Here is a 21,365-nt window from a genome sequence, read left to right on the forward strand (position 1 = left end):
AATGACGGGGATGAGGGCCTTGTCGGGTGTCTGAAGTAAGTCCTTTATATCCGACTTGTTAAAGAAAAACTCTTCTTCCAGTACGAGGTGAGTAATCGCTGTCCTGATATCTAGTAGCTCTTTTCAGTCATAAGAGATGGTGGCAGAAACATTATGTACAAAATAAGTTGCGAAAAAACACACACAATAACACAATTTGTTAGGAGACGTAAAACGGCAGCCATCTCCTCCAGCGTCATTGTCCCACCATATGTGTGTCTGTCTGAGTTTATGCCACTCAACTCACCGTGTCCAGGTGTGTGCGCTGATGCTTGGCTCTGTCACTGGAATTGCTGAAGGCTTTGTGGCAGCCGGGGTGCTGGCATATATAAGGCTTCTCTCCAGTGTGGCTGCGCAGGTGGATCTTCATGTTCTCCAGCCGAGAGAAAGCCTTCTGACAGCCCTCAAACTGCAACCACACACATAGGGCACAGGGACAGGAGTGATAGTGTACAATTAGTATACCTATCATGAAACTATACTGTACATCTTGGGCCACAAATCAATAGTTCAGGCTGTCTGGGATACTTGGGATGTCCCAACTCTGACAATACCCCATTGAAATTGACATTTAAAATGGTTAGGGTTAGGTTAAGGTTAGGGTTTAGGGTACGGACAACCCAAGGATTGCAGATAGCACTAACCACAAAACAATATCCGAGAAAAAACAACACTGACAAACACTATATAAGAGGTGAGGTTGTCAATGTAACCAGCATGGTTCAGTATATGTGTGTAAACAGACCTCAATGTCTGTAAAAACGATCTTGTCTCTAGGGTCTCGTAGGAGCTACATGACAGAGTAACTCATTGTAGAAAAATGCTACCACCAACTGGTAGAAGGGCTAAGGTAGAGAGGTTTGTTCCTTGCCAAAATAACTTGCTCTCTGCCCAGGTCTACTGCACTCGCTGTCACAAGGTATGAGATACAGTAGTAGTGTAGTTAATTCAAGTCAGCAGAACTGAATAGCTCTCCTTTGTGTAGTACTACCCACCTCACTGCAATGACTTCACCCTCAAAACATGTGAATCATCACAGTTTCTTACTGTAAGCCAAGCCTAGCACTTTGCACTCTCTGCGGTCATGGTGCTTGGAATGTTCTTACTTCAGCATCACAGAGTAAAGTCATGGAACCGTGACCCATTTTATTATTGTTCCTCCAGGACTGGATTCCTTGCATAGCTATACCTCTCCCTCAGTCTGAACTGACTAAATACAGTTCCTTTAATATTTGACTCATCGCATTCGTATGGGACATATTTCCCATTCCTTTAATTAATGTAATAACATAGCGCTAACTTCAAACTCTATTTCTCTTCTGAACTCTATCTGAATCAACATTGCTGGTATCTTCTTGCAGGACAGTATCTTCATGAAATTCACATATCTAACATACAGTACAGGCAAAGCACTACCTACTCCAGAGACACTACACTCGCAAATGTTCTCTCTCGAAGTTGGAAAACAGCAGGCACAAACATACACCCTGCAGAGCAAAACCACAACCACCAGCAGAGTACTGTCATTATGCCAAAACTAAATTCCAGTAAAGCCATTATGACTCTGTCTGATGGGAACCATATGTTCTTTAAGTCAAAGGAATGGAGTAAAGGATATATTTTATAATCCTTAAGTAACTCAAGAGGAATCGAGGGATGCGGATATGCCGGAGAATTCTATTAGTGCTCAACCGTCTATTAGGGATAGAAAATTGATTCTGCATGACTGTATCATAGTAAATGTGTGAATTTGGGGGTATTTTCAACAGCATTTTAATGCTTACAGATGGAGTTTCCCATGCAACGATGACGATCTCTCTCCTTGTGGGTGTTTACCATGCCCTGCATGTCTGGGGACATGACCTAACAGCCGTTGTGTATTACTGAAAGTGGAGAAAGCCAGTCTTACACAAGTCTTCCTCACACACAGCAGGATATTCTGTCCAAATGTTGTCTAATACAGTGGCATCCTAGGAAAGTACCCTATGACCAGACACTCAAAACAACAGTGTAGAGAAAGGGATCAGCATCGGACCATTCAGACCGGCTAGCATAAGAAAAACACAGGCCACGGAGAATGAGCAGGATAAATAGTCATTCAACCTGGGGATGGGAAAAAAACTAAGAACTAGCATCACACTATACTGCCAGGAGCCCAGCAGTGCCCCCCCCCCTCTAATAAAGCTAATAGTCCCCTTTTAGCTGCTTTGAGAGACAGAGGGTCTGAAGAGATAGCAACATGGCTCCTCGGTGGAACTAAATGCCACAGCCAGCCTCCTGACAGGCCCTGGCAGCCTCCTATGCCCTGGGGAACAATGACCCGCCCACATCGTGCCAGCAGAGTCAGTCTAGTGCCCACAGTAGTGCCTTAGCCTCTCTCTACTCTCTGACATCTCCAATCTCTCTTCTCCACTCTCTTGACATATCCCCTCTCACATATCCACTCTCTCTTCTCTCTCACATCTCCACTCTCTCCTCTCCACCCTCTCTCACATCTCCACCCTCTCTCTCACATCTCCACTCTCTCTTCTCTCTCTCACATCTCCACCCTCTCTCACATCTCCACCCTCTCTCTCACATCTCCTCTCTCTCAAATCTCCTCTCTCTCAAATCTCCACTCTCTCTTCTCTCTCTCACATCTCCACCCTCTCTCACATCTCCACCCTCTCTCTCACATCTCCACTCTCTCTCACATCTCCACTCTCTCTCACATCTCAACTCTCTCTTCTCCTCACCTACTTCTTCTCGCTGTTCTCTCTCACATCTCACATCTTCACATGGCGTTTTTCATACTCTTATCTACAGCTCAACTCCCATTCTTATCCTCTTCAGACTCTCATGTCTCACTTCACTCTCACATATCCTCTCCTCATTCTCAGTCAAATTATCCTCTTGTCTGCTATCATCTTCTTTAAATGTAAAAGTTTAGTGCATGAGATTTTTAGGTCTTAAAAGTAACTGTCCAGTGAAAATCTCACTTTTAAAAGTTAATATTCTGTTAACTCATACCCAAATAATGTTGACTCATCCTACACTCATCCTACACTTAAAAAACCCAACCTCAAATTTGTATCTCAAAGAGACCGTTTAAAAAATCCTTTCTATTTCCACATAGAACACAATGTCATGATGGCTCATTGGCTGAGATGGCCAATCAGTGGTCTACTCATGTAAATATTTTTACTGACTGGTCTACACCCACACCATTCTGTTGTTGGGATACACCTACACCGTTCAAACACAGAAAAATCTTCAATTTTTACATACTCAATTGCAATTTTTGTGAAGAAAAACTATTTCACTCATATTGTAATTCATTTTAGGTCATATTTCATAGAACTCCGGAAACACTGGACAGTTACTTTAAAACAAGAGCTAAAAAGTTACAGAAACTTGAGAAGAAGCTGGTTATTTCCCTCCTTGCGGTTGTAGAGATGCCGCTAAAAATCTTGGCAAACCAGAAATCTCACCAGGCCTGCATTCTGTGGTGGTGTGGGCAGAACTAGAATTGCAACTGTCCATTGTAAGGAACTAAGTGGATTAACACGGAACTACTGGGGTTTCAGTCTGAATGTCTTCTTTCAACTTAACAACTGATATGCTTAAATGCACACTGTGATTACACAAGTGAACCTATAACTCATTTGAACCTGGTGCAGAATAGAACACCCAACACCAAGAAAATGTACAATCAGATTTTTTACAGTATGAAAGGGAAATGGCATATGAATGAAGGCCTTTTTTTTGGTTAAGTGACATACTTTGAGGCCCAATCAATCAAAACGGGTAACTTCAGATATCAGATATACACCAGTCAACATATTGAGAGCTTGGAATGATAATCCACTGGGAACACACTAGTTGAATCAATATTGTTTCCAAGTAATTTCGATGAAATTACATTAAACCAACGTGGAATAGACGTTGAATTGATATCTGTGCCCAGTGGGAAGGGTTTATCTGCATTTTTGCCAAAACTGAGTTATTGACACAGACTTGTTCCTTACAATGTTCTCTACCTATACAATATTCTAAATACCCCAATTCATGTTGTTAAGTTAAAAATAATACAAGAATTGGGGTAGATTTATAGGACTACTGTTTGCAACCCTATTCCTGTCAATCATTCCTCACAATAAGCCAGAGCGTAAATCTTGAACAATTGGCTGGCATGGCATCTAAGACCTTCTCTCTCTCTGTGAGAGGCTCTGTTGTCTAAGTCTGGATCCTGTCAGGATCCTGACTTTGATTGCTTAGACTGTTTTTGTTCAGTAAGTCTTGGTTTTCTGACTGTTTTTGTCAATAATGTACTGACCATGTTCTACTTCTTTTCAGTAGGACTTTTTTTATCTTATGCTGCCAAGTCAAACCTGGGATGATGGGATGGTGTACAATGGATACAGATGTATGATCTTAATTTGAGCCAGTTTGCTACAGTAGGAAAATAATCCTGAAGCAACAGGAAATGTGAATTATTATGTGGATTATAATTAATGGACATTTTTGTAGGGGTTGATACATTTTTCGTAAGCTTTTTTAAACCTCAAATACATTGAATGTTCTCCAGCAACAGGGTGATAAATGTAAGATTCTACCAATAATAACACACAGTTATAGTAACAGTATTCCACTTTTCATGTAGTCTAATTTTGGCTAGCCTAACCACTGATCAAGCAACATTATGGACTAAATGTTCAAATCCTGTTGCTGCAGAATTATTTTGTTGCGACAATACGGGTCAAATGAAGATCCTACATATGTACGTACAAAATGGCACTCTATTCACTAAATAGGGAATAAGGCACCATTTCTGACACATCCAATGTCTATTCTGTTTTTGGGTAGGGGGTCAGATTACATGGTACAGACCCATCCGACCTGAAGTATACCTTTAACTGCATTTACAACACAGTAGAGCTAGGACGATTAACTGAAAATTAACGACACCAATCACTTATCGCAGGCATTTTGCTGATATCGTTCAATGCAATAAGTAGCCTATACTAGAGAAATGTAAATACGTTTGAAATAAGTTTGCTAATATGGGTGATTGTACTAGAATTGATGGCAACAACCATAAAACTAGTCATAGTAGTTCAAAGGATAATGCATATTAATGTTATAAATGTATTGTTATATCATTATCGCATCAATTCAGGTAATTTAGGGCAAAATATGGATTTTTTGTCCATATCACCCAGCTCTAATATACAGTGTAGTACAACTCATCTGTCAACCGATAGAGACTAGTGAAGAGAACCAAAACGTGGCACATTTAAGAGAACCACCAGCAGCAGCACTAGGCCTGGGAGCACCTGTCTCGGGGGGAATCCAGCCAATTCCCTCATCAGAACCAGGTCCAAGGATACATGGCTTTCAGATTAACTCCATTCAACTGTCTCTCTGCTTGGCCATATAACCAGACCGATCAAAACTGGGCCAGGGGGCATCACCTTCACAGAACCCCAGCCAAGTCTGTACCTGACTTGGCACTAATAAGTCTTATTGGCTACTGACAGGCCTGGTAGAGCAAGAGAGGGAGAGAGGGAGAGAGGGGGGGGCAGACGGGGAGAGAGAGAGAGCAGGAGGCTTACTGACTGGTACCCTGCCAGATATTAAGCACTGCACTGTCTTTGTGCTGATTTAATAACTACAACTCTCATGTCAATTTTCACAGAACTGGCTAATTAGCCCATCATGGCAACAGTTAAAAGGAGAAAGACCAAATTTCTGACCCCAACCTTTTGCCTTCAAACGTACATCAGAGCACACAAAGGCATTAAAGAGGTACAACATGCGTACTTCAAGATGTCTATTTCCCTGGCTGGTTGACTCACAGTAGACAGGAGAGACAGTCGGGAAGGGAACTGCTGCACTCACTAACCCCCTGTAACACACTTATGGAAAAAAGGATGTTAACCATTATGCATAAGGGGGATGGTATGTAAAGCTGAGGTAAAATTGGATTCAGGTAAAGCCAATGGATTCTGAATTGGATGTCTAAACAGATACACACTTGCATGTTAAAGGCAGTTTTGAGGCCTTCACCAGAGATTGATTTGCTATGTACCGTGCACTTGTTGGGCTTCTCTCCAGAGTGGACTCTCATGTGGATGAGGAGTTTGTAGCGGGCATTGAACGGCTTGAACCTGCGTGGACACACCGCCCAGAAGCAGGTGAAGTCTTCGCCCTTCCGCTGGTCCACATGGCGCTTCTCTATGTGCCTAACCAGCTCCTCCTTTTGGTCATACACAGCACTGCAGTCCACCCAGCGGCAGCAGTACCCCCCACTGTAGTCCTCCAGCATGGGGAAGAGGGACAGGGGATGGGGCACGAGGCTGGTCCCATGCCCAGGGGGAGCTGGGGGGGGCTGAGAGACAGGGCCCTGGGACTGGGGCTGACCCTGGATGTGTCTAGGAGGTCTTTGGAGGTGGCGGTGCTGGTAGTGAGAGTGGTAAGGAGGTGGGGGGCACTGCGGTGGACTATCTGATCTGATGATGGTGGCCAACTCAAGCTGAAAGTGTAGAGATGGCACCAGGTCATTAGTGTTACTGGCAGCCCTCTGTGGTGTTCTTCCCTCCTCTGGGAGACACTGCTGCTCCACCACCATGTTAGCCATCTGGCTCTCCAGCGTCCTGCCCTGCTCCAGCCTCTGCATGCGGCCACACTCCAATTCAGGTTGGGGGTAACTCAGTGGGGTCAGAGCGAGCGTGGAGGCTGTGAGGCTGAGGAGGCCTGGAGTCTGAGGATAGGGGATACAGCTCCCTCTCACCCCAAGGAAGTGGCCATAGACCTCAGGCTGGAGGGGTGAAAGGGTGTGGTGGGAGGTCGGAGAGCTCCGGGAGCCATTGATGTAAGCCACCAGCGAGGTGGGCGAGGTACGGATGATGGAGTTGAAGTCAAGGCCATAGCCGTCTGACAGAGGTGAGATGGAGAGGGCCCTCTTTTTGGAGTGGGCTGAGTACTGCCGTGGGCTGTTGGCATCTCCCCCAAACAGGTAGGAGGGCAAGGAGGCAGAGTTGGAGATGCTGGTGCCCCCAGACATGGCAGTGCCAGGGGGCAGGCTGAGCAGCTCACCCCCCTTGCTGGCCTGGGTGGAACCCTGTTGTGGGCAGAGTGGAGGAAGGACCCGGTAGCCATAGGGCCACTCCTGTCTGCCACTCAGAACTGAGTGGGTCTCTGCTAGGCTCAGGGTGGTGGATGCCAGGGAGTCTCTGGAGAACAAGGACCTGAAGAAAGGATAGAAGTACAAGGGAAATCTCACAAATGAGTAACACAACTGTTTAATATTGTACTGTATGTTGACTTTGTTTAGAGTAGAGAAATCAGTGTAATGACAAGAGTATGGTGGTATACTCCCTCACCTAGAGTGGTACAGAGGTTGACTCACCTGGTATCTGTGTACGGTACCATCAGGCCTTGTGGGGGTTGGGGGTGTGGTACCAGAGGCACAGAGGTGTAGGACTGACTCGTGACAGGAGATATTGGACCCAGGCTCTGGACCACCATGGGACTACTGGTGACCCAGAAGTTAGCACCAGCCTGCTGGCCCAACACCTGCATATTTGGTCCTGAGACAAAGTAACCTGGTAGAGACAAGTTCACCATTAGAGAGTTGAGGGTTCACCACCAAGATCATATTCTACAGGGACATAGGAAATTAGACCATATGCTTTACAAATCAAAACAGTGGAAAAAAAAGATGACATTTTATGGGTTGGAAAAACACTTTCAGTGTAAACTTTAACGACTAAAATATGTTTTTTTTAATATAATATTTGAGAATGATAGAATTAAGCTTTTCTAAGTAAATTATAGACAAGACAACTTGTCTATATAATAGAAAGAAGGTTGTGGAGAACTCTCACTGTGTGTATTTGTAGTGAGCGCTTTAACTACTGCAGTCTTCTACAATGTGGTTGTGGCATTGTCATTTGCATCCAACCAGTCATCATACTGTGTCTTAGGTCTCTCTTTATGTGGTGCTGTGTTGTCTCTCTTGTCGTGATGTGTGTTTTGTCCTATATTTATAATTTAAAAAAACATTTTTAATTCCAGCCCGTCCCCGCAGGAGGCCTTTTGCCTTTTCGTAGGCCGTCATTGTAAATAAGAATTTGTTCTTAACTGACTTGCCTAGTTAAATAAAGGTTCACTAAAATAAATAAAAATGTATCTGACACACATTTCTAGTTTTTACTGTCAGTATCTGACTTTGATAGAGATGCAATGAATCCATGGTTCAGGGTCTGTTCATCTCCATCACAGTTCACTTCACCATATTAACACAGCAACCTGTGTTTGCACACCAGGGACCCGTGAGACAGACATCTTCAACAGAAATCAAACACAAACCTAATGGTTTTTGTCGTGTTCAGTAGACCCTTACGGAAAAACCACATGAATTTCACGTGATCGCATGTAAATTGTTCCAGAAACATGTTTTCCTGTGATCACATGTGCTCTTATGTGAAGTTAATGTGATAAGATTTGAACATGTAAAGCAACGTGATAACATGAAACTACACAATAAAATGTGATCACTTGAGAAATATTTTCCAAAAACATGTTTAATCATGTGGTTTTTCTGTAAGGGGAAGCTTATGAATCCTGAAATTCCCCCTAACAAACCTGAACAGAGACACTTTCTGCTTTCTGCTCTGTTCATTTCAGATTAGATTTATTTTCTTCCGCTTTTTCCTCCTTGGGTCATTTGGGGACAAGCTTTCTGCTTGGTTAATTATCAATAAACAGGCCAGGGACAAAGGAGGTCTCCAACCCGGAGGTTAGGGTGGGCAGACGATATTGAGGTTAAGGGAAGTATGAAGACGTCAATCTACAGTAAATCAGTGCTACTTTGAAGAGAGGGGAGAAGAGAGGGGCTGATTGAACAACTCTGGGATCTTTCAGTTGAGAGGAAGAAGAGTTCCTCAACACAGGTCCTGTCAGAGCATATCCAAAATATCTAAGTTTTAAATAATAGTTGATGGTAGGAAACCACAAGTGGTTACTTCAATAGGACACTTCAAACTTATTTGGAGTGACATCCTCATTTACAAGTGTATCAGCATTTAACATGCTGAGTGATGATCACTGAAAAATCTGAGGCTGCTCGAGTCCATAACAGTTATCTTACATAGAAGATCAGGACATCATCATTGGCTGTTTACCCATGTGTCAATGTATTACTCTGTATTTAACGTTGTTTATTACAAGGCTTTCAAGAAATTACCTTTGACACCAGTCAGAGCAGTCAGACGCCAAGCACTGATTAGTGGTAGGAACTTTTGCCCTGACATCTGTAAGACACCTAAAACATTTGGCTGTTTCCCATTGGTCAACACCTGCTTGCGGAGGCTCAGGGCAGTAACCAAAGTTTGTCCTGGTGCACCCCTCTGCCCCTGCTACCCACCGGAGATGGGCTCAGGGTGGCACAGCATCCCAGGGAGAGGGTGGTGCGTATAGGTATGCTGATGGATGGGGCCTGCTGTCCTGTGATCATGCCCAGGGAAAGGGGCACACCAGAGGGGGAGACCAGGAGGTCACAGCCCTTACCGTTCATGTCTGACCCCGTGTCTTCTTCACAAATAGCCTTTGGAGAAAATAATGCCTTGTCCCAAAATGCTCCTCTTCCCAAAAGTAATGATTGAGTCTTGCAGAAGAGGAAGAGCAGCATCTAAATCAGCATCTCTCAGTTGAATGCATTCAGTTGTCCAACTGACTATGTATACCCTTTCCCTTTCCCTCATCTTCGGCCCTCAGTGGTCTGTCCATACGGACATCTGTGAGACAGGCATATTTTATAGTCATGAGTAATAAGGGAGTCACAAACTATAACTGGCATAGGGAAGAATTCACTGTTATCTTCAAAAGAATATTTTTATTTTATCGTTATTTAACTAGGCAAGACAAATTCTTAATTTCAATGACGGCCTAGTGGGTTAACTGCCTTGTTCAGGGGCAGAACGGCATATTTTTACCTTGTCAGCTCAGGGATTTGATCTTGCAACCTTTCAGTTACTAGTCCAACACTCTAACCACTAGGCTACCTGCCACCCAGGTGTTGCCATATGTGACTCGTTTCAGGAAACTAGGCATATATCACGCGTCACTACTTCACAGGAGAGGCATTTGAATGTAAACCTTTAAAAAAAATCTAAGTGTGTTTTTTTTCAGAAATGCTTTCTGGAACATGTGAACTTTCATGTGCCTTAATAACAAACTTGTATGCCATCTGTAAATACAAATAACATTGTTCAATTACGAGCCTAGTTTGTTTAGCCACGGAAAAAAGAGAGGAACCTTCCCGCTAGCCATGATCGGCTGAGATAATGAATGGGCTGGACTTGTCAAGAGATGAGTTTGGATTGGTCTGCCATGTAGCACGCTTCTGTCTATAACAAAGGGCTGCTCAGTATGTGTAGGTAATAACTGCAAACATGTTGCTCTCCACTTTCTGGAGGACTGAGTTTTGAAATCAGTGGAATGCCTGGTGGAAGAAGATGATGATACCTAAGGAGATGGAGAAAATTCTGGCGTTTGATTGCAAATATGTGGAGGGAGTCGAAAAGAGAACAAACAAAAGGCTGTTGTGTCTCCGGATTACATCTTAAAACTAAGGGCAACCATGGCATCCGTGACAAAGGGAGAAGTGTCCATCCATGTATACGGGTAAGATAGTCTAGCTAGCTACATTTTCAGATATTATACATTTCTGATTTAGTCAGAAAGTTGTTTTCATTTCAAGTTAAAGCGTACTGTTAGCTAGCTAGCTAACGTTAGCTGGCTAGCTCGCTAGCTAATGTTACATGTATGATCTGTATAGTAATATTATTCATATCTCAAAGACATTTGCATTGCTAGTTATTGCCTAATGTTAGCTGGCTAGCTAACATTGAACCTGTTTAGTTAGCTACCCGCAGATTCATGCAGGGTAGTAATGTTATGAATTGGGATTATGGTTAATTGTCTAAACAAAAGACTCCACTATGCAAGTAACCATTTCATTACACCTTTTGTATCAAATAACTTTGATTTTATTTGATATAGTATGTGTTTACCAGAGACGGAATGTGAAGAACATGACCTGCACCAAAATCAAATTAGGATATAAAGTCAACGAGACAGTGTCCAAGTTCTAAAATTCTCTGGTAGAATGCCCTGCTTTTATTTCGTCACACTCACAATGGTAAGCTATTTTCTGTAATTGGCTCGCCATTAACTTGTCAATAATGATCTTGTTGTGAGTTTATTTTCCTGTAATATTTAAGACAAATGAGCTAAAGTGAAGACGTTGTCAGCTATATGAAATGGCTATTATTTGAACTAGCTAGCTAGCTAACAAGCTAGAAATTCACCAAAACATTGTTTAGAAAGTTGCTTTTAGTTGCCTGGTTTAGACAAGAAAGAGCTCTCCAGTAGGTTTACCAAAACATTCCAGGTCCATTTTCTCAAAAATTAGGTTACAAGTTTATCAACATTCAAAGCAGAATTACTTTCCCCATTCTCCCTTAACTGTAGTGTTTGATATACCATTTTCTAACTCTGAGTCTCTACTTTTACCCAATGAAAAAAACAATTTAAAATGTTGCTACATAAGACTGTATCAAGCCAACCTGTCACATATAGTCTACTCTACTCTCTCACCTACAAAAGCAAAATATTGCATCCATTTTCGAGCATGTCTACAATGTAATACACTTATATAAATTCTAAGTTCACATATGGTGATTAGGACCAAACTGTTTATGAACAAGGATAATAATACAGGATTTGCAAAATAAGTGTATTCAAGAGGTGATACAGGCCTAATGAATTCACTAATGCACTTTCTGTCCAACACACATGATAGGCTATGGTCAATAAAATCGTACATGTTATTTAATTAAAAACAACTTTATACAAAACCAATTGCAGTTTCAAATTACTGTTGGCTAACGTTACGTAATTTGCTCAATGTGTAATTTGGTAGATTAGAATTTATTAGCAGAGTCATTTTAAAGAAAAATAATTTACTATTTTATACGTTTGTAGTATTAATACATTACGCAGATTTAACGTTTACAGTAAAGTCAACTAAAGTCAATGACAATGCCAAACCATTGAATTGGAAATACAGCCACTGACATTTTTACTCACCTGAAAAGTATTCACTTAAACTATCTTCTGTGAATTCGCGCGCAGTAGATTGACAAGGTGAAACTGGAAACGGCAAGGTGACGATGACTTCGATAAAATAATGTTTCTAGGTTATACAATAATTTCTCGATATCACCACGCTGTTGTTTCGATATATTATACCCCTCTATGTTCTCTGAGAGTTTGAGAAATTGTGAGGAAGTTAGTGGCACGCGCTCTCCTCTTGTTTGTAGTCTAAGTAGGCTATTCGTTTTAGTCATCATCTCCAGCAGGGACGTGTATCGGTTACTGTTTTGCCCTTGCGTGTGAGATATGATTCCATTTTGAAGAGGACGTTCTGTAACTCTGCTCTATGCAAATCCAAAAGCCGTTTGTAGTATTTTACAACTGGGCAAATGATTGACATTGTGGACAATTAGCTGAATATTAGGCTACATCATATGATCGATGTGGCCTAGCCTACTTTTCATATTCATGGGAGTTCATTCACAGGTCAGAGATGGTCAGATGAATATGTTTTATGAAAAAGACAAGTGTCATTTTCCTCTGTCTGTCTGTCTGTCTGTCTCTCTCTCGCTGTATCTTTCTGTGTGTGTGTGTGTGTTTGTGTGATAGAGAGAAAGAAAGAATGAATGAAAAAAAGACAGTCCCATAGCGTGGCGCACAATTGGCCCAGTGTCGGCCGGGGTAGGCCGTCATTGAAAATAAGAATTTGTTCTTAACTGACTTGCCTAGTTAAATAAAGATAAAATAAAATAACTTCCTATTTTTTAAGCCTGTTTTATTTAGCTATAAGGAACTTAATTTCTCCGTCTAGAAATATTCCCAGTCCACACTCGTAGAAAAAAGGGCTCCAAAAGTGTTATTTGGCTGTCCCCTTTTTGGTTCTAGGTAGAACCATTTTCGGTTCCAGGTAGAACTATTTTGGCTTCTATGTAGAACCCTCTGGGGAAAGGGTCCTACCTGGAACCAAAAGGGTTCTGCCTGGAACCAAAAAGGGTTATTCAAAGGGTGTTCCTATGGGGACAGCCAAATAACACTTTTAGGTTCTAGATAGCACCTTTTTTTTTAAGAGTGTACCCCTCCATGGTCATGGCTATAAATGGATACAGCTTTTGTCAAATTAACATAAAATAATCAACATTTTAGCATTTCTCTAACCTTAACCCTTTTCCTAACCTTAACCTAATTCTCCTAACCTGCTGCGTAAGTTCTGCTAACCTGCTACGAAAAGTCAAATCTGCCAAAAGCTGTATCCCATCTAGTCAAAAACTCCCTCCACACCAACCCCACCAACCTCAGTTCAGGCTCCATTGTTAACTACTTTTCTCCTGGCGTCTCGAGTGTTTACCCTGTGGATCTTGCTCCAAGTTGGCATAGCAACAATTGTGTTTACTCTAGGGTGACTTGAAAGTAGTCTGCTTGGTAACCCGTATAGAGGAGGAACCCTCTGGACAGGGGCAACACAGTCAATAATAGTGTCAAGAGAAATGTAAGGGGAATATTAGGGGAATAAACGACACATTGTGCCACTCACTGCCAAATAAATGCATTTTCTATGTTGTCTCAGACAGGGAGCTGGTCAAAAACACTATATTGGGGACATTGACGTATGTGGGTACCATAGATATAGAATCATGGCTGTTGGGAGGAGCTATAGGAGAATGTGCTCATTGTAATGGCAACGATATAGAAAAAATTAAACAGTATCAAACACATCAAACATATGGAAACCACATGTTTGACTCTGTTCCATTTATTCCATTTCAGCCACTACAATGAGCCCATCCTCCTATATCTCCTCCCACCAGCCTCCTGTGTATTTCACACGTCCCTTTCCCTATTCTCTCTTGCTGTCAATATTAATTAATTCCCCATTTATCATTTAATAATTAATTGCATATGAATAGTACTGTGTGTAATATTAATCAGCTCACAGGACTGATGTATGCTATGTATGATTTTCTGTTCTGTAACATCCTTGTATGTAAAAAGTTCTCCCTCTTACCAGCAGGGGCTACTGTTAGTACACCAATGAGATGGTTTAGGAGTCTAGTAGTACAGTATTTAAGTGTCCCTTTTGGACAGACATAGCTCTTAAAATACATGAAATGGCAACATTTTCAGCCTGTGGAGGTCAACTATATGATTGGATGTTGTTTACAAGATTATCATGACAATTCAATGTACTTTCAGGGTATGTTTCCTTCAAGCAGCAACCTTCCGTTGATCCCACTGTGATTTGGCCTCTCCTTTCCCTCTCCTTTCCTTGGCTAAGCTAGCTACGGTGGGTTTGTAAATGTCAGAGTGTGGCAGAATATAACAGCAGTAGGGCTGGGGGCAAAGCAACAACACAGACTCCATCTTCACTACAAACCCTGATACAGCGTAGGGCTGGGGACAGAGCAACAACATAGACTCCATCTTCACTACAAACACTGATACAGCAGTAGGGCTGGGGACAGAGCAACAACACAGACTCCATCTTCACTACAAACACTGATACAGCAGTAGGGCTGGGGACAGAGCAACAACATAGACTCCATCTTCACTACAAACACTGATACAGCAGTAGGGCTGGGGACAGAGCAACAACACAGACTCCATCTTCACTACAAACACTGATACAGCAGTAGGGCTGGGGACAGAGCAACAACACAGACTCCATCTTCACTACAAACACTGACACAGCAGTAGGGCTGGGGACAGAGCAACAACACAGACTCCATCTTCACTACAAACACTGATACAGCAGTAGGGCTGGGGACAGAGCAACAACATAGACTCCATCTTCACTACAAACACTGATACAGCAGTAGGGCTGGGGACAGAGCAACAACACAGACTCCATCTTCACTACAAACACTGATACAGCAGTAGGGCTGGGGACAGAGCAACAACACAGACTCCATCTTCACTACAAACACTGACACAGCAGTAGGGCTGGGGACAGAGCAACAACACAGACTCCATCTTCACTACAAACACTGATACAGCAGTAGGGCTGGAGACAGAGCAACAACACAGACTCCATCTTCACTACAAACACTGACACAGCAGTAGGGCTGGGGACAGAGCAACAACACAGACTCCATCTTCACTACAAACACTGATACAGCAGTAGGGCTGGGGACAGAGCAACAACACAGACTCCATCTTCACTACAAACACTGACACAGCAGTAGGGCTGGGGACAGAGCAACAATGCAGACTCCATCTTCACTACAAACACTGATACAGCAGTAGGGCTGGGGACAGAGCAACAACACAGACTCCATCTTCACTACAAACACTGATACAGCAGTAGGGCTGGGGACAGAGCAACAACACAGACTCCATCTTCACTACAAACACTGATACAGCAGTAGGGCTGGGGACAGAGCAACAACACAGACTCCATCTTCACTACAAACACTGATACAGCAGTAGGGCTGGGGACAGAGCAACAGCACAGACTCCATCTTCACTACAAACACTGACACAGCAGTAGGGCTGGGGACAGAGCAACAACACAGACTCCATCTTCACTACAAACACTGATACAGCAGTAGGGCTGGGGACAGAGCAACAATGCAGACTCCATCTTCACTACAAACACTGATACAGTAGTAGGGCTGGGGACAGAGCAACAATGCAGACTCCATCTTCACTACAAACACTGATACAGCAGTAGGGCTGGGGACAGAGCAACAATGCAGACTCCATCTTCACTACAAACACTGATACAGTAGTAGGGCTGGGGACAGAGCAACAATGCAGACTCCATCTTCACTACAAACACTGATACAGCAGGAACACCACGATAGGGTTTATGTCCATTGTAGATGGTGTTTACTGTTTATGTAACCCTTAAGGTAAACTCAGCATTCTTTCTAACCATGTATTTGTGTACTGTATACTGTAGATACAGTAGCTTAACAATGGTCTAGGTAAAATATTGCTGTTTTCTGTGTCACACATTAAGCTGCTATTGTGAATGTAAACAGTATATACTGTAACAGTTTATGTGTAAACGAGTGAATACTTTGGTAAAGAGAGAGGGGGGAAAGGGGTGTAGAGGGGGGAAAGGGGTGACAACCATTTCTGGAAAGAGATCCATTTGTACTTAATGCATTTATGGGCTTTCTGACACTTAACCAATCATTCCATACTTAATGACAGTAGCAGCACTTCCAAAAGCAGCAAGCACTGGTGTCAATGTGAAAGACTATTGGCGATTTTTCTTGAAGTTATATTAAAATAGTCACTTACTGTAATGCACATCCCGCGTGACTGCTGGCTAATTAATCCACGTTTGATTTGCTAATGACAATACAAGTCAAACACAAGGTTACTACAGGCTGACTCAACCCTTTTAGTGTAGGCAGAGTGAGACAGAGGGAATGTGTGTAGTGATTTAAAGTTATCAATTTATTTGAATCATACCTTTTACTACATTAACAAATTACAGAGTCATTATTTATTTTTTATGTAATGCAAAATCAAGAATACTTAAGAGATATTCAATAGATACTCCAACAAAAGTCCATTACATAAAGGATGGATTTTTTTATATCATGTCAGACAACCTGTAACATACAGTAATCTTTTTTACCTTTATTTAACTAGGCAGGTCAGTTAATTAAGAACAAATTATTTTATTATTATTTACAATGACGGCCTACCTGGGCCAAACCTTAACGACGCTGGGCCAATTGTGCGCCGCCCTATGGGACTCTTTATCACGGCCGGTTGTGATACATCCTGGAATCAAACCAGGGTCTGTAGTGATGCCTCTAGCCCTGAGATGCAGTGCCTTAGACCACTGCGCCACTCGAGAGCCCACCATGAGTGGCTTTCCACTGTAAACAACAGTGTGGAGTAGGTGTTAAAAAGTGCTGGCACTCTGAGCCTCCCTGGAAACAATGCCTCATCATCACTCTAAAGGCCATAAACTCTCTCTCTCCGCTCCTCTGAAGTATGGATGATGCCATCCACTGTGTGAATGCCAATGTAAAGGAGGAGTGTAAGGCATCCATCCTTCTGCCCTCTGAAGGCAGTCCCTCCAGGTATAATCCTCCAGACAGAGATGAGCGAGGAAGAGATGGGCCTCTAAATGTCTCTCACTTCCATCCATCAATCTTACTCTATTTCACTTATAACCTGGGCAACAGAATGACCACTAACTGAGGAAAATGTATGGATTGCAGTCAGAAGATGGATGCAGAGACATAGACAGAAGCCCCTACTCTTTCATTCTGACCATGTGTTCTTTTTTTGTTCTCACTGTTGTCTTTGAGAACAGGATGATTCTAATAAAATACTGCTGACAGAACAGCTCGTGTTGAAAACAGCCGTCGGGGCAAAGGCTTGTTTTTCATTTCAGTAGGCCTGCAGGGTCAGGCCTGGGGGTATGTGTTGTAAACTCACTTCTCTTTGGATGTTATTAACAGCACAATTATATGGGACCTCTGATATGTTGCCTAATACACTCTTAGAAAAAATTGCTACTGTATCTAGAACCTAAAAGTGTTCTTCGGCTGTTCCCATAAGAGAACCCTTTGAAGAACATTTTTGGTTCCAGGTAGAACCATTTTGGGTTCAATATAGAACACTTTCCACAGAGGGTTCTACTTGGTACCAAAAAGGGTTATATCTGGAACTTAAAAGGGTTCTCCCATGGGGACATCCGAAGAACCCTTTTGCAACCCTTTTTTGAAGAGTGTACTGGACATCCTTCAGCTCCTCGACTCCCTCTGCCAATCTGACAGGATTCCCGGGCCAGCACTACACCTAAATTAAGGCAGACAATGGAAACTAGTATTTTTGTAAAACGTAATGAAAAGATACTAGACATTTGTTCTGTTTTAAAAGCTTTGAAATTGACATTCACAGCTCATGAAATGTTTTCTGTATGGAAGTACTTCTTTGTATACATATGAATGGAAATCCAGTAACTTGAAACATGAAGCACAGTGTTGTTCATCATCTTCTTCCACTGCAGTGGTGATCTGTGGATGTGTAAACATAAAAGAGCTGGAGCTGCAATTTCCCAGAGCTATTGTGAGTTTTGAGAGGTAGTTGAGAAAATAAGCAAGACCTGTGCCAGATGAGTTTGTGAACATCCCAGGGGGAAAAAAGGATCAATAGGCTTGCTTGTGAATTAGGTAGGCCTACAGGATTTTTAGATTGAATTGAATTGAACTTGGGTTGAACATAGTTCTCATTTGACTCCTCTCGATGCAGTGAGTAAATATGAGCACTCATAGGAGATGAGTCTCAACATTCCAAGTAGTTCTACTTGGAATGTTGAGTGTTGAGCATGAACTTTGAAATGACAATACAAATGCAGCATCACTTCAAACTAGAGGAATAACCACTTCAAAAAGAGATGTCACCGTTACATAAAACTTTACACTTTTTACATCCTTATCTGACACTTTCAAACGTATTCAACCTCTTGAATAATAGACATGGCATCACATTAAATGTGACAGGCCATCAAAAGTTGTGTTTGATAAGTGTGTAGCTGATGCTCACTGAATAGTGTAAAGTCATGCAGGGGCTACTCAATCTCTCTGTAACATTATGTCTGATACTGATTGTATTAAGTCTTCAGGTTCCAATCTCTCTCATTAGGGAGCCTGGGCAGTGGACCCTCCACGTGTCATTAGCCCCCTGCATGGCACCTCCTGGTCAGGCCCTCCTATCTACACATTCATCTTCATTAAAGAGGTGATACTAGCCGCTCTCTGAGCAGATGGTCATTAATAGCCCCCCTCCTCCTACTTCTACTGGGACACTACCTGGAGGACAACCATCACATCACCCCTCTAATTGCACCATATAGTCATACTAGCTACCCCTCACTGGAGTGGAGGAACTCCCACGAGGCCACCTGACAATGACACTAGCTAGGCCTGTTCAAAGGTTTTTTTCAGACACATTGCATGTGATGAAGCAAACTTTTAATGACAATCTGCATCCAAGGTCATACTGTAATAACTAGCATTTGACTTGGTGAGATTGGATGTTAACATTTCTTGAATGTCTTGACAGTATGACAGCATGTTTGTATGGCCATAGAATGAATTAAAACCTATTTGCAATCGACTTGGAGTTTGTAAAGTGTCAGATGGGAAATCAAATCTGTCCATACTGTGGAGACTTCTTACTGTATGTTGGAAAGAACATTCCCATAACACAGTTGTGTATGTACTGCTGATGGCATCCACCTCACCTGATTAACCGGAAGCTGTGTTATCCTTTTAAGACAGTAATTAGCTACCTTTATCTCAGTATCTCACCCTGATCGTGCTTTACATCACTTTCTAACTTCAGCAGTAGAATGATGACTACAGTATCTTTCTATACAGGTCTTGTCTTATAAGGCTTGATAAAGACATAGGCTATTCTTTCTCTCTTCCTCCATGTCCCATCTGTCCAGTAGAGCTGTGTGGGATGCAGGTGCAGTGGTGGACCTGCCATCTGGTATTTCTGGCAAATGCCTAATGGGCTGGTCCATTTTTAGCCCAGTAGGCTTGTCTAACTTGTTATTTTTTGGGGCGCAAACTGATCATTATCTGGTTAATATTGGGGGCCTTAAAGGGGAATTTGACCTAAAATCAAACATTTCCCAATTGATTCCATACATTGGAACTTGTTACGTGGAGTTTGCCTTCTCCCCCTTTCTTTCCTGGCATTGCTAGCTCTGCTCCATTGTCAGTCAAAGAACGATCTAGAAATCAGAGAATTGTAGACAAATCTTTGTTTTATTGAAAGCATATGGCCGATTGAACTCTGTTTATCAAAAGCACCATCGGTTTTGAGTCAGGAAATGTGTACTTTTCCACCTAAAATGATTGCAATTATTTGATATCATTAATTTATGTGGCCGACTGCAACAACAGCGGAGGTGGGTAAAAACTGAGCATGCGTGCTCTCGTGGGACAAAGTCTGTGACGTACACTACCAGTCCAAATTCTGGACACACTCACTCATTCAAGGGTTTTTCTTTATTTGGACTATTTTCTACATTGGAGAATAATAGTGAAGACATCAAAACTATGAAATGACACATATGGAATCATGTAGTAACCAAAAAAGTGTTAAACAAGTCCAAATATATTTTAGATTCCCTTTGCCTTGATGACAGCTTTGCACACTCTTGGCATTCTCTCCACCGGCTTCACCTGGAATGCTTTTCCAACAGTCTTGAAGGAGTTCCCACATATGCTGTTGTGCACAAATTTGCCTGATCAACTTTATGAGTTGCGCTGGATGAGGCAAATGGTGGTCACACCTGATACTGACTGGTTTTCTGATCCACGCCCCTACTTAAAAAAATGTATCTGTGACCAACAGACACATATCTGTATTCCCAGTCATGTGAAATCCATAGATTAGGGCCTAGGGCATTCATTTAAATTGACTGATTTCCTTATATGAACTGTAATTCAGTAAAATCTTAGAAATTGTTGCATGTTGTTTTTACATTTTTGTTCACTGTAGTTTATTCAGCTGTGTTTACTAGGGATGGGGGGGGGGGGGGATTGTGTCTCCCTTCTGACCCACCAGGATTGGAGTTGCCTATACATGATATAAAATGTATACAACACATTTTCCAACAACAGGTTTCTGTGCCAATGCACCACACAACGAATAAACAAAGCATACCGACTTCGGGCACTTCAATATCATGGTTTGCATTTTCAACACCACAATAAATAGATGTAAATCTCGACAAACCTCTCTCCCTACCTTGTAGGTCTACCCAGTATCAAAGGCTTGGCTTGACAATCTCTAGATGTCATTTAACTTTTTGGTGTTTTGAAACAGATGACTCGTTCCATTCACCAAATGGCTGCTGCACAGTTTGAATTGATTTATTAATTGTATTTGTCAGGGAAAAAAATACATATATATATAGTACATACACAGTACAAAGATTTTTAAAAGTGACTGGGATTGCAAATAAAGCCTGGACTTATTTCCATTGTGGTCCCTATTTTTTTTACATCAATACATATAGAATTACATAGATACCGATACATTACATAGATACAGACACATTACATAGATACAGTGTCAGACTATCAGGTATCAAGGTCCGGAGCCGCCCGTCAGTCAGGAGCTGCCAGAGCCGCCCGTCAGTCAGGAGCTGCCAGAGCCGCCCGTCTGTCAGGAGCTGCCAGAGCCGCCCGTCAGTCAGG

At 42.2% G+C, this 21,365-nt stretch overlaps 1 protein-coding gene across 2 annotated transcripts in view; it reads right to left on the bottom strand.

Moving 5' to 3' along the window:
• The window catches only part of LOC109892494 (zinc finger protein GLIS3-like), a 32,893-nt gene extending 20,380 nt beyond the window's left edge, over positions 1-12,513 (bottom strand). The window contains exons 1-4 of one of the 2 annotated variants that reach the window (XR_004210216.1): positions 12,175-12,513; positions 7,430-7,625; positions 6,110-7,268; positions 287-448 (exon numbers count right to left, since the gene is read on the bottom strand). Coding sequence is in view for 1 of the 2 variants with exons in the window: in XM_020485065.2 (XP_020340654.1) it covers positions 287-448; positions 6,110-7,268; positions 7,430-7,602 (1,494 nt within the window). In the remaining variant the exon portion in view is untranslated. The remainder of the gene's footprint in view (positions 1-286; positions 449-6,109; positions 7,269-7,429; positions 7,626-12,174) is intronic. The other variant, XM_020485065.2, reaches the window with a different exon arrangement.
• Positions 12,514-21,365: the final 8,852 nt, after the last annotated feature.

The sequence above is a fragment of the Oncorhynchus kisutch genome, linkage group LG6 (assembly GCF_002021735.2).
Source record: "Oncorhynchus kisutch isolate 150728-3 linkage group LG6, Okis_V2, whole genome shotgun sequence".
Classification (NCBI taxonomy): domain Eukaryota; kingdom Metazoa; phylum Chordata; class Actinopteri; order Salmoniformes; family Salmonidae; genus Oncorhynchus; species Oncorhynchus kisutch.